This window comes from Diabrotica virgifera, chromosome 3 (genome assembly GCF_917563875.1).
Source record: "Diabrotica virgifera virgifera chromosome 3, PGI_DIABVI_V3a".
Classification (NCBI taxonomy): Eukaryota; Metazoa; Arthropoda; class Insecta; order Coleoptera; family Chrysomelidae; genus Diabrotica; species Diabrotica virgifera.
In genome coordinates, this window is record NC_065445.1 from 118,736,256 (window position 1) to 118,749,186 (window position 12,931).

The following is a 12,931-nucleotide window of genomic DNA, read 5'->3' on the forward strand; positions in this document are numbered from 1 at the left end:
GGTTTTCAGGACCTTTTATTCGCACTATTTACTTTCATTGTAATTCAATATAATTTTAAGAGCTTAGTTGTCGACACTAACATCGATATCGAACGACTGATAGCAGATGCATTATTTATTTCAAAATATGTATAGGTACCTACCTAAAAATATTATTGCACACCAACAATAATTATTAAAAGTTTTAAAATTCATTTAGAATAGATATAACACCTATTGTAAGCATCTCTTTGATGTTTACACCAAAGAGATGTTTATATTATTTGTTACAACGTTTAGACTTGATTATTGGATTTTGGACACAAAAACATTACCTGACTGCCAGATTAACTTCTGTAACAAAGATTTAGGCTTTAGGTATAAATACAAATAGGGTCCGACGGGCCAGTGTTGCCCCTTTACGTGACAAAATTCTTTTGACGTAATAAGTTCAAAAATGATAATGAATATTTTGAATAGCTCATGACTATGTTGAAGGAAACATACTTCTAAACAAATTCAGTGATGCATAAAATTGAATAAAAATGTTTTTATCAGTTTATGATAAAAGAATTGGCGTCTCGGGCCCGTTGGACCCACCTTGCCCGGATAAGGGTTTTAATTCCAAACTCGGGCCTTGGTCGCGTCCGACGTAGAAATGAAAACTATGTAGGAAAGAAGGATAGAGCTGTTAGAAGTTGATGGAAGGAGAGGTAGAGAAAACCCGAGAAGATGAAAGAATTATGTGGCAGGGGATTTAAGAGAAAAACGTTTAGGCGAAGAAGACACTATGGACAGAAATGAGTGACGAAGGACCAGCGATCCCCGAAAAGGGAAAAGCTGAGGAAAAAGAAGGAGAAGAAGATTGTTAATACTGTTTATATTTATAATTTATTATTTTTAATAATGTTTACTACTACCAAAAATGCAAACTTGTTATATAAAACTGAAATTAAGAAAAGCTCTACTGCAGGCAAGATACTGGAAAACGTTGGAGAGGATATTTTGTTGGTGTTTACCTCTTGGATAGGAGCCAGCTGCTGGGTGAAGCCTCTCTAGTTATATAACATACATGTAGTCATATTCTATGCTCATCTCTCTATAGGCTATATTAAATCTGTACATATTTTTTGCAACCAAATATTAGAAAATTTAAAATGTGTAGTTTATATCTGTTATAAATGAATAAAATGTACATTATGTGAATAATATACGTAAATTAATAATGCATTCAAAATGGTGAAAACATACGGTTAACGATAATTCTTCTTCTTTGAGCACCGTGTCCAAATTTTAGGCGTAGGTAGGTTCCATAACAGTTTGCCGATACTGAACTCGATCTTGAGTGGCATGTAACAATTATTCATCTGCTGATAAGGCCAGTCCATTGACGAAGATTTCGGAGCCATTAATATTTCTTTCTGCCAATTCCTATTTTCCCCTCGATCTTTTCGTTGAGTATTAACTGCAGTATCCAGTAGCTGCTACCTCTCATTATATGCTCAGATATTCAAGTTTTCTCTTTTTTATCATCTTCGTCAAGTCACGTTCGCCTTGACCAATTCTGTTTAAGAGTTCTATGTTTGAATTGGGCTGAACCCGTGAGATTTTAAACATTCTACGATATGACCACATCTCGAAGGCACACCTTCATGATCTAGGTTTCATATACAAGTAGTAATACAGAATACACATAACATTTTAGAAACTTGATTCTTAGTTGTAAGTTCAGCTTAGAATTTCACAGTATAGATCTAAGTTTTATAAAATGCTCCTCTTGCAATTTATATACGAGTTTTAATTTCTTCATCAGGATTTAGTGTTTCGTTTATTCAACGAGGATAATTCATTGTAATAGTATTCCTTCAGCTGCTTTTGTATTGTTAGAAATTGTTCAAAAATATTTAGAAATTTCTATAATGAAGTACAGTCGAATACCAATCCAACCTATTCTGAAAAATTAATCTTTGTATAGAGACCACGCATCATTTCTGATATTTTCCCATGTCCTTAGTAGTACATAACATATCATTTGACTAAGTTATGTATTTCTTTTTGTGATCTCATAGCCTCCACTGTAAAATATCTTGTTTTAAATACATGAATGATGATAAAATATTGGCCTGGAGAAAGTGATCTGGAAATAAACGAATACCTAAATAACTATATAGGTACTTTAAGGAGCAATATTCGATATATTTAAACTTAAAAAAGAATATATGATATGGCACTTTCGCTGATATTCAGAAGATACCTCTGGAAGATAAATAGGCGTACCCGTTTTCGTTTTTCTAAATAGAAGCTTTCTGGGGGCATTTAAAGAAAACTAATTAAGAGGTGCCATCTTCAAAGGGCTCTAGCTCCCTTAGAAATCATTTTCGGACTAGGTGAATTTGGGTTAGATTGTCTTAAAATTATTTGACGAATCTCTGGTTTTCGTTTCTGATGAGAATTTCTGGACATCCTGTATATGGGGTTACATTTGCACAAGAGAAAGAACTGAACAAAAAATTTAGGAGTATTAACTAGATGCTTGAAAGAAATTTTAAACTCATACAGAAGTAAAATCTTCAAATTGTATTCTGGTATAAATATTGTTTATTAAAAACTATCTAAAAAGTCATCCAAATGGATTGCAAAACGTTTTAGTTCTAATTCAGAACATCTTCAGTGCCTAGAATGAAGTATTTCCACGTTAGATGAAATACTTCATTCTAGGCACTGAAGATGTTCTGAATTAGAACGAAAACGTTTTGCAATCCACTTGAATAACTTTTTAGATAGTTTTTAATAAACGATTTTATACTAGAATACAATTTGAAGTTTTTACTTCTGTATGAGTTTTTTAAACTATGGTATACAGCCAACTATTGGGATTTTCCCACTAATTTTATTTTAAATTTTAAACTATCTATTTATAACCAACTCTTGATTTACAAACAAACACAAAGGCCAGTTTGGACCTAAGGCACACAGATTTGAGGATTTGCCAGTAAAAGCAACATTGCAGTAATACAGAGGTTCCAGAATAGGATAATAAGGAGCAGCGCTGATGCTCTTCTTCTTCTTCTTCGTCTAGCCATTCACGTCCACATCTGAACATAAGCCTCTTCAAGTCTTCCTTTCCATTGTTTTTTGTTGTACGCTACTTGTAGCCAATTTTTCCCCGCAGTTCGTTTCAGATCATCTGTCCATCTCATAGCAGGTCTGCCTCTGGGTCTTTTGTGTTCGTATGGTCTCCAGGTTAGAATTGTTCTGTGCCATTTGTTAAGATCGCTCCTAGCTACATGTCCAGCGTATTCCCATTTCAATTTTAGTGATTTTTGAACCACATCGGTGACTTTGGTTTTCTGTCTTATCCATGTGTTTGTTTTCCTGTCCTTAAGTGATATGCCAAGCATTGCTCTTTCCATCGCATACTGATGCTCAGTAGTACACAAAAAATGTCTGGATCCACAGAGATCTAAAGATAGAGACAGTGGAACAAGTAAAAGCCAAATGTGCCAGCAGACATGACCAAGGTCTACTTTAACATGTGAATATCGAAGCCATTCAACTTCTCGACGATAAATATATAGAAAAAAGGCTCAAGAAGACAAAACCCTTCGAGTTAGTAAGGTAAAAATAAATGCAAAGCATTGTGCGAGCTTAATACATATGTGTAAAGTGTAAATATTACTGGATTCTATTACCTATTGAAACATTACTGAATGAAACTATAGTTCTTAAAATGACAACTCTAACAATTCAGGTTACCAGAGAACTGGTCACTGATCTTGTTGGTATAGCTTGTTGGTATAAAAATAAAAAAACTTTTACTAACATCTTTCTCTAGTATTTCTTTTCGATTATTCTTGATCAAATCCTTCCAGGTTTTTATTATTTCACCTTCTAGTTGGCTTTCTTTTTAATCTCATATGCTGTCTCTATCTAGTGTCTGTTCGATACACTTTTTAGGTATGTATTCTGATTTTTTTCCTCCACCATAACAGGTTTCTTCTTTAATAGTTGAATATTATATGTAAATGTCCCGAAGAAATGTTTAAAACAGTTACTATGATTATTCTTGGTTGCAAAAAATGTAATATTAAAAACTTAACAGTACTTACTTGTTGTGTAGCATTTTGTAGATTGAGCAGAGGTTCAGAAGATCTCTTCAAAAATAGGCGGAGTTTGTTTTCTCTTGGTGGAGGATCCTTCTTACGTTGTGGACTAGGGGCCTAAAGAAAGGATTCATTAAAAATCACCTACTTAAAAAAATGAAAAACAAGGAAACATGTAGGAGGAAAGAAAAAGCTATAAACGATATTTATAATATACAGTGCGTCCATAAAGTAACGCATAAATTCATTACGTCGTAAACCAGCGACATTAATGAAAAATCCTGAAACGGGTCGATTTTTATTTTTAGATTTAGATTTTTTGGCATATATATCATACTAGTGACGTCATCCATCTGGTCGCAATGACGTAATCGATGATTTTTTAAAATGAGAATAGGGGTCATGTGATAGCTCATTTGAAAGGGTATTCAATTCTCTATTGACTAATATAAACATTAGCCTAATTATTTATACAAGGTGTTCATAAAAACATTTTTTTAATTAAAATAATTGAGACAAAAAGAAGAATGTACGTAATTTATTTAATTCAAAATACGTTTTATTGTTGTCAGAACACAGGAACAAAATGTTTATTTGAGAAATAAATATTGTTTTTTGCTTAAATTCAATGTTAAAGCTGCCATCCACCTGTCTCTTGGCAGTTTGAACATTTCGTTTATGCGAAAATCAATGTTTATTTGTCAAAAAAATTTTTTTTCTGTTTACTGACAATAGTAAAATGTATTTCGAATTAAATAATTACATTATATTCTTCTTTATGTCTCACTTATTATAATTATGTTAATGTTTATATTATTAGATAGAGAATTGAATGCCCTTTCAAATGAGCTATCATATGATCCCTATTCTCATATAAAAAAATCATCGATTACGTCATCACGCCCAGATGGATGACGTCACTAGTATGATATATAAGCCAAAAAACCTTAATTTAAAAATAAAAATCGACCTGTTTCGGGAATTTTCCTTAAAGTAACCAATTTACGTAATAACGAATTTATGCGTTACTTTATGGACGCACTGTAGAAGTTAAATATAATATAAAAATTTAAATGCGAAAAAAATCGAACTACATGTTTTAAAATTAGCAATTTATATTCATTAGGTCTTGGGCCCACACGAAAAAAATTATTATCGCCCCCATAAGACTTCTTTTATTACCAGAGAACGGCAGTTCTCGCCAGTGGCGCACAATCCCACTACACGCGACACAAATTTTCGATTTTCTAAATCTGAGTGAATTTAAAATTGGGCCACCACCCATCTTAAAGTTCAGGAAAAGACTCACCCATTCATGTATCAACCATCCATTTTGGTCCAAGGGTGTGGATTTTACGGCCCTTCCTAATTAATGTCTGTTTTTCGTTGCCGTCCCCAAAACTCCCAAAAACTTCGAAAATTTAAGTCAGTCCTTTACGGCTTCTAATAGTACTGATCATTCCTTTCCAAATCATGTCTAATATTGAAAATCGGTTATACTATTCAAAAAATACCGAGCTCAGAAATATGACTCAATTTCTATTTAAAAAAGGGAAATGTTTGTGGATATGTATGTATATATGTATGTATGTATGTATGTATGTATGTATGTATGTATGTATGTATGTATGTATGTATGTATGTATGTATGTATGTATGTATGTATGTATGTATGTACAGTCGGAAAAAGGAAAGAATACCCATGAACGAACATATAAAACACGCTGTATTTTCCTGTCACCGTGTCACAAAGAAAATTGTCCAGTGCAAGTAGATGTAACAATAATTATTACATGTACTTGCTCTGGCCAATTTTTTGTCTGACACGGTGACAGGAAAATACAGCGTGTTTTATATGTTCGTTCATGGGTATTCTTTCATTTTTCCTGCTGTATGTATGTATGTATGTATGTATGTATGTATGTATGTATGTATGTTTGTGGAAAAGTTAAACCGATCTGAATTTTTTTTCTATGTTTCAAGAGGGGGTCAGTGCCGATTCAGACCCGGTGTAGTTTGTGACTTTTGACCACCCATAAGCCAGCTATAGAACTTGGTAGGTACAAAACGGCATATTTTTTGGGGGTATATATCTTCGGTTCAAGAACCGACAGGAGAATCGCAGATACACCAAATCAATAGTGTTGAGTTAGGTTTTCAAATGGTGTCTAAGCCGTCAGGATAAGACACGGCTCAGTATAGCCGAAAAACTGAAAAACTAAACTTTGAAAATTTTGGTTTTTCGACACTTACTCAAAATTTCAACCTACGAATTGGGCCAATAACTGAGCGTTTGTAGGAGGACTTTAGACGAATCTAACGGTGTATACCTCATAACCAGGAAATTTCTAATTTTTAAGTTATCGGCTTGATAAGTATGATCAAATCTATTTCCTATGGGAAAAACGGTTTTTTAAGCTCAATAATTCCTGTAATAGCTTCAGTTATCATACTTGACCTTAGATGCATCAGATACTACTTGTCAATACGTTTCAAACTCATGTTTAGTGATTAAAATCGGTTAAGCCGTTTAGAAGTTATTAAGATACAAAAGTATAATCCAATTAACGATTATTCCCGAAATGGTTTATGTAGTTGTAGTGGTACGACGCTAAATTTGATCTGACAACGGGCAATCCGAGTTCATTTACCGGCCATCCCAATATTTGTTTTTCAATATATTTCGAATAGAAAAAAATCTAGTGTACATTCAATGGACACTAGATCATTTGGGAGACAATGCGACAAAGGCGACCTTATAAAGCTTAACGTGTAATCGAGAAACATTTCATTCAACTTCATGTATTTAATTTATAAATAACTTTGAAAAACTCCTGATGCAAGAATAGAAAAACCGCTAAACGCCGTAAAATTTAGTGGTGCATACAATATTCTAGCTACAAAAAAGCTGATATGAATATTATGTGGCGCGAAAATGTATTTTCATTTTGATGCAAAACAAAATTCTAGTTTTATTTTAAAAGATTTTTTCATAATATTTGTTCAATTTGAAGTAAACGCACCACAAAAGAGTTTCAAAATTCAAGCTGTATCAAAGTTACTCTTTTGTGGCATTTTTTACTTCAAATTGAGCAAATATTATGGAAAAATCTTTTAAAATAAAACTAGAATTTTGTTTTTCATCAAAATGAAAATACATTTTCGCGATACGTAATATTCATATCAGCTTTTTTGTAGCTGGAATATTGTATGCGCCACTCATTTTTACGGCGTTTAGCGGTTTTTCTATTCTTGTTCAGTTAGTCATGTGAAGTCGGACAACTTTCCTATTTCGGAAAATTTTTGGGGAAGGGGGCGTTTCGTAAATATAGAGGTTTCTAAATTTTGGTGCGTCCGACAATTGGAGTAGGAGAATAAGGGGCTTATTGTAACAGGGGTAAGTAGTAACACGGCTTTTTCATAGGTTATTTGACCGTTTTTTACTAATTTAGCTGGCTCAATCTTATTCTCTTATCGCCTTGCAAATGACACCGTGTAGCCAGTCATCCACCGATGGTTGCAAATAGTTTTGTGCACGTGCTTCACTTGGATGAGGTAATATAAAATTCGACACTCATAAAATTTTGGTTATCGCTATTGTTTTAAACGGAAATGAAAAATGAAACTTTCGGTGTTCATTTCTTTTCTAAATTTACTTTGATGTTGCTTAAGGATTTTAGGATTAGGAAGTTATTTTTACAGTTATTTTAATAAATATACAAAAGTGTGCTAAGGGATTTGTTGTAACAAAATGTTGAGGCTTGTTGTAACATGTTAGAAATTGCGCTGAATATTACTAAATTTATGATCTACAATATAAAAACGTATTATTTACGTTTTTTCTTCCAGAATGAGACAATATAAAAGAAAATCAGAAAGGGCAACTCAAAGCCAGGAAGTGAAGTCTACGAGTTAGCTTCAGCGGAACTTTTAGATAATCAATATAGAATAAGGCAAGCAAGTAAATCTTTCGGATTGTGTCATGTATCTCTATACCGATATACAGGGTGTAACAAAAATACAGGTCATAAATTAAATCACATATTCTGGGAACAAAAATAGTTCGAATGAACCTAACTTACCTTAGTACAAATATGCACATAGAAAAGTTACAGCCCTTTGAAGTTACAAAATGAAAATCGATTTTTTTGAATATATCGAAAACTATTGGAGATTTTTTATTGAAAACGGACATGCGGCATTCTTATGGCAGGAACATCTTAAAGAAAAATTATAGTGAAATTTGTGCACCCCATAAAAATTTTATGGGGATTATGTTCCCTTAAACCCCCCCAAACTTTTGTGTACGTCTGAATTAAATTAATATTGTGGTAATATTAGTTAAACTTAATATTATTAAAACTTTTTTGTCTCTTAGTATTTTTTCGATAAGGCAGTTTTTATCGAGTTGAGGCTTATTTTTCAATATGTTTACATAAAAATTTTATGGGGGTTTTGTTCTTTTAAACCCCCCAAATGTTTGTGTACGTTCCAATTAAAATATTACTGCGGTACCATTAGTTAAACACAGTGTTTTTAAAACTTTTTTGCCTCTTTGTATTTTTTCGAAAAGGCACCTTTTATCGAGATGTGACTTCTTTTTTAATATGGTTCAAAATATCCCTAAAAATGTAAATCATAAATAAATGTGCATATTATTACCAAGTCTCCATAATCGTACTTTACACCAGTTAATAGGGAAAAAAATCATCGATTTCACGTAAAAATGTTAAGCAGGGTTTTGAAGGTTTTAAGCGATAGATGAGGTATAAATGATGATAATTCCGTGAAGACGTACAGCTAATTTTTCTTCTTCTTTTTTTAAAACAGTTATAAAGAATGAAAAACTAAGTTTTTTTACTATAAAACGTTTCTTATCCATTTTAGAGAAAAATGTTTCAAATAAATATTGTAGACCTTAAAAAGTTCTTCAATTTGGTGTGACACATATTGCAATATATAAACAATTGACCGAGATAATTGTAAAAAACTCTCATTTTTGCACTAATTTTTAAATATTAATAACTGTATTTTTTGCACAACGATATTTAATTTAACTACTTTAAATTATGCCAATTAATGGGTTATTTTAGTGAGCTAAATTTCAACCAGATCGACCAAATAGTTTATAAGTTATTCAATTTGTTTATCCCAGACAGCAATTGTTTAAACAACTGTTCTTGCCCTAACAGTGACTCTAGAGATATTTTACAAATCGCAATCGATTATTTGAGACTTTAGTTTTAAGATGTATTGAAAATGTTTTAAGATTTTATCAAAATTGTTGTTAAAAAAACCGCCTGAAAAAGACCCTACTTTTTAGGTTATAAACAATTAGAATAACTTTGACAATTTTTACGTTACACGCTCGTATGTAGGCTCACTGAAAAGCTGGTGAAAATATACACATTAAAATAATAAAGTGGATTTTATATGACTAATAGAAATCGAGTTAGAATTTTTTTTTCAATAAATCATATTTCCATTTTTTATAAACATTAAGAGCTGAAAATTGAATAAGTTGTTTAAGAAGGTCTATATTTTACGATCCAGTTTATAGATTGCATATGCAGTAAAAAAAATAAAAAGTCATGACTCATTAAACTGATGGTACTCGTGAAACACCGCCAACAAATGTGAAGGTGAGAATAGCTTCGTTTTATTTTTTAGAATGGAATCCCAATTTGAAACATGTTGAAAAAATTTGCAGTTTAATTGCTATTACTTGCTTTAATTTTACAATAATTTCTCGTAAGAATTATTTCTCGTACTAATTAAAAAATATTATTTTTATAAATATACAATAATAATTAGCTCAGGCCCAGAAAATAAATTGGTTGAAAACACGATCTTATCCATAAAACAAAAAATATTTTTAGCAGTTAGTAAAAATAAAAAGCAATTGATTCAACTTTTATGTGCAGAGCTCAACAAATCTGGGTACCGAACTAAAGTAGTAGATGAAGATGCAGACGTATTAATAGTGCAGACAGCTCTTCACGAACATACATATGAAACTAACAAGACCATTGTAATAATTGGTAATGATACTGATATACTCATAATATTGACGCAACTCTCTGCTCCGGACAATAACATATATTTTGAAAAAAAAAGGCGCAAAAGGAAAATCTATCTATTATAGTTGTAATAGTTTTAAACATTCTCATCTAAGAAAATACGTTGGGTTCTTATATATTTTTACTGAGTGTGATACAACTTCCTCTTTTTTAATCAAGGAAAATTCAAATTATTAACTGCATCGTCAGAAATTGTAGATCTGATAAATATTTTTTATGACGAGAATGCTAACAAGGAGGACATCATGAAAAACGGATGTGATATCATTGTTGCTTTGTATTCTGCTGCAATTGATGTTACATATAAAAAAAATAATAACATATTGGCATTAAATTAGTTACGTTTTTTACAATTTATAAGAAATACAGGGAAAAAATCTTTTAAATTGGAAAATTTGCCCCCAACAGAAGGTGCAGGTTATCAGCATGTACTTCGCGTTTAACACTGGTTAGGTAAAAAACTGGATGCTACCCAGTATGGATGGAAAAAAACTGATACGGGTTTTGAACCTATTTACACATTAGATTGTTTGATACCTAAAGAGATATTAAAACAAATTACATGTAAATGTTCAACGGGTTGCAAAAGTACAAGATATGGCTGTAAAAAATATGGTATAAACTGTACGGATCTTTTTACAAACTGTGCAGTGGAAGAAGAGGAGAAAAAATGTTGTAATCGCGCTGCAGTGGTTCTTGACGATGTCGAGTCAGACTTTGTAGAGGATAAACTGTATCTTGCCGAGAAGCGATTTAGAAGTTATAGACGTTCACTAGAATAATCAAATTAAAATTCATAAACAATGTTTTACTTTTTTATTTTTATAATTAATTATATAAATTTATTAAAATATATATATTACTATCAAAACAAATATACGAATTTTATTCTAATTATTGAACTTAACATACATCATTAAATAATAGTGCAAACATATTACATATTTATACTTATTAGATGCCAATCTAAACAAATATTAAGAGCTTCATTAAATTAAATAACATTTCATAACAATTCAAAAACAAAATAAAACAAAAATTAGTTTTTTAAAAACTATTAAGGACTTTTAATTACTTTTTAATTATTTCAAATAAAAAAAATAATGTATTGTACTAATTTATAATTATTTTATATTTATATAAAAAATATACTTTAATTAATAATTTAAATAATTTTTAAGGAATACTTGTAGAGTTCAATAACTTTTATAATAAAATTCAATTAATTGATTTTCACGGGATTTTCCAATTGTGCAAGGTGAAATTTACACAATTTTTAGTATTTTCTTGAGCTACTCCAGTTAAAAAAGAAGGTTGTGCATGCTATGGAAGGTGATAATATATTGCAGTTTTTTCCCAAAAAAGGAAGCGAAGCTTGAACAATTCCCACCTTCACTTTCGTTGGTGGTGTTTCACGAGTACCATCAGTTTAACAGGTCATAAGTTTTTATTATTTCACTGCATATGCAATCTATAAACTGGATCGTAAAATATAGATGTTTATAAACAATGCAAAATTTGATTTATAAAAAAAATACTAACTTGATTCCTATTTGTCATATAAAATTATTTTTTCTTTTTTAATATGTATTTTTTCACCAGCTTTTCAGTGAGCCTACATGCAAGCGTGTGACATAAAAACTGTCAAAGTTATTCAAATTGTTTATAACCTAGAAAGTAGGATCTTTTTCAAACGAGTTTTTTAATAACAATTTTAATAAAATGTTAATTTTTTCTTAATGCATCTTAAAAGTAGACTCTCGGATAATTGATTGCGATTTGCTAAATATCTCTAGATTCACTGTTAGGGCAAGAACAGTTGTATAAACAATTGCTCTCTGGGATAAACAAATTGAATAACTTATAAACTATTTGGTCAATCTGGTTGAAATTTAGTGCACTTAAAGAAACCATTAAATGGCATAATTTAAAGTAGTTAAATTATATATCATTATGTAAACAGTAAAGTTATTAATATTTAAAAATTAGTGCAAAAATGAGAGTTGTTTGCAATTATCTAGGTCAATTGTTTATGTATATTAATATGAGTACTATCAAATTCAAGAACTTTTTAAGATCTACAACACTTATTTAAAACATTTTTCTCTAAAATTTACAAGAAACGTTTTATAGTCAAAAAACTGAGTTTGTCATTCTTTGTACCTGTTTAAAAAAAAGAAGAAGAAAAATTAGCTGTACGTCTTCACGGAATTATCACCATTTATCTCTTATCTACCGTTTAGCACCTTCAAAACTCTGCTTAACATTTTTTCATGTTTTTTTCCCTATTAACTGGGGTACTTACCATATACAAATATATGGTGGATTTGACAAATATTCGAAATATCTCGATAAAAACTGACTTTTCGAAAAAGTACTAAGAGGCAGAAAAGTTTTACAAACATTGTGTTTAACTAATGGTACTACAATAATAATTTAATTGGAACGTACACAAAAGTTTGGGGGGGTTTAAAAGAACAAAACCCCCATAAAATTTTTATGGGGTCTCCAAATTTCACTATAATTTTTTCTTAAGATGCTACTGCCATAAGAATGCCACATGTCCATTTTCATTAAAAAATCTCCAATAGTTTTCGATACATTCGAAAAAATCCATTTTCATTTTGTAACGTAATAGGGCTGTAACTTTTTTTATGTGCATATTTGTACTAAGGTAAGTTAGGTTCAATTGAATTATTTTTGGTCCCAGAATATGTGATTAAATTTATGACCTGTATTTTTGTTACACCCTGTATATATACAAAAAAA

General features: G+C 30.9%; 1 protein-coding gene across 9 annotated transcripts in view; it reads right to left on the bottom strand.

Moving 5' to 3' along the window:
- Nucleotides 1-12,931, bottom strand: part of LOC114340960 (serine-enriched protein) — a 207,726-nt gene that overhangs the window by 119,004 nt on the left and 75,791 nt on the right. For 6 of the 9 annotated variants that reach the window (XM_050645436.1, XM_050645437.1, XM_050645434.1 and 3 more), the window contains exons 3-4: nucleotides 4,089-4,199; nucleotides 999-1,034 (exon numbers count right to left, since the gene is read on the bottom strand). In XM_050645436.1, coding sequence (XP_050501393.1) covers nucleotides 999-1,034; nucleotides 4,089-4,199 — 147 coding nt within the window. The remainder of the gene's footprint in view (nucleotides 1-998; nucleotides 1,035-4,088; nucleotides 4,200-12,931) is intronic. The other 3 variants (XM_050645438.1, XM_050645440.1, XM_050645439.1) reach the window with 1 other exon arrangement.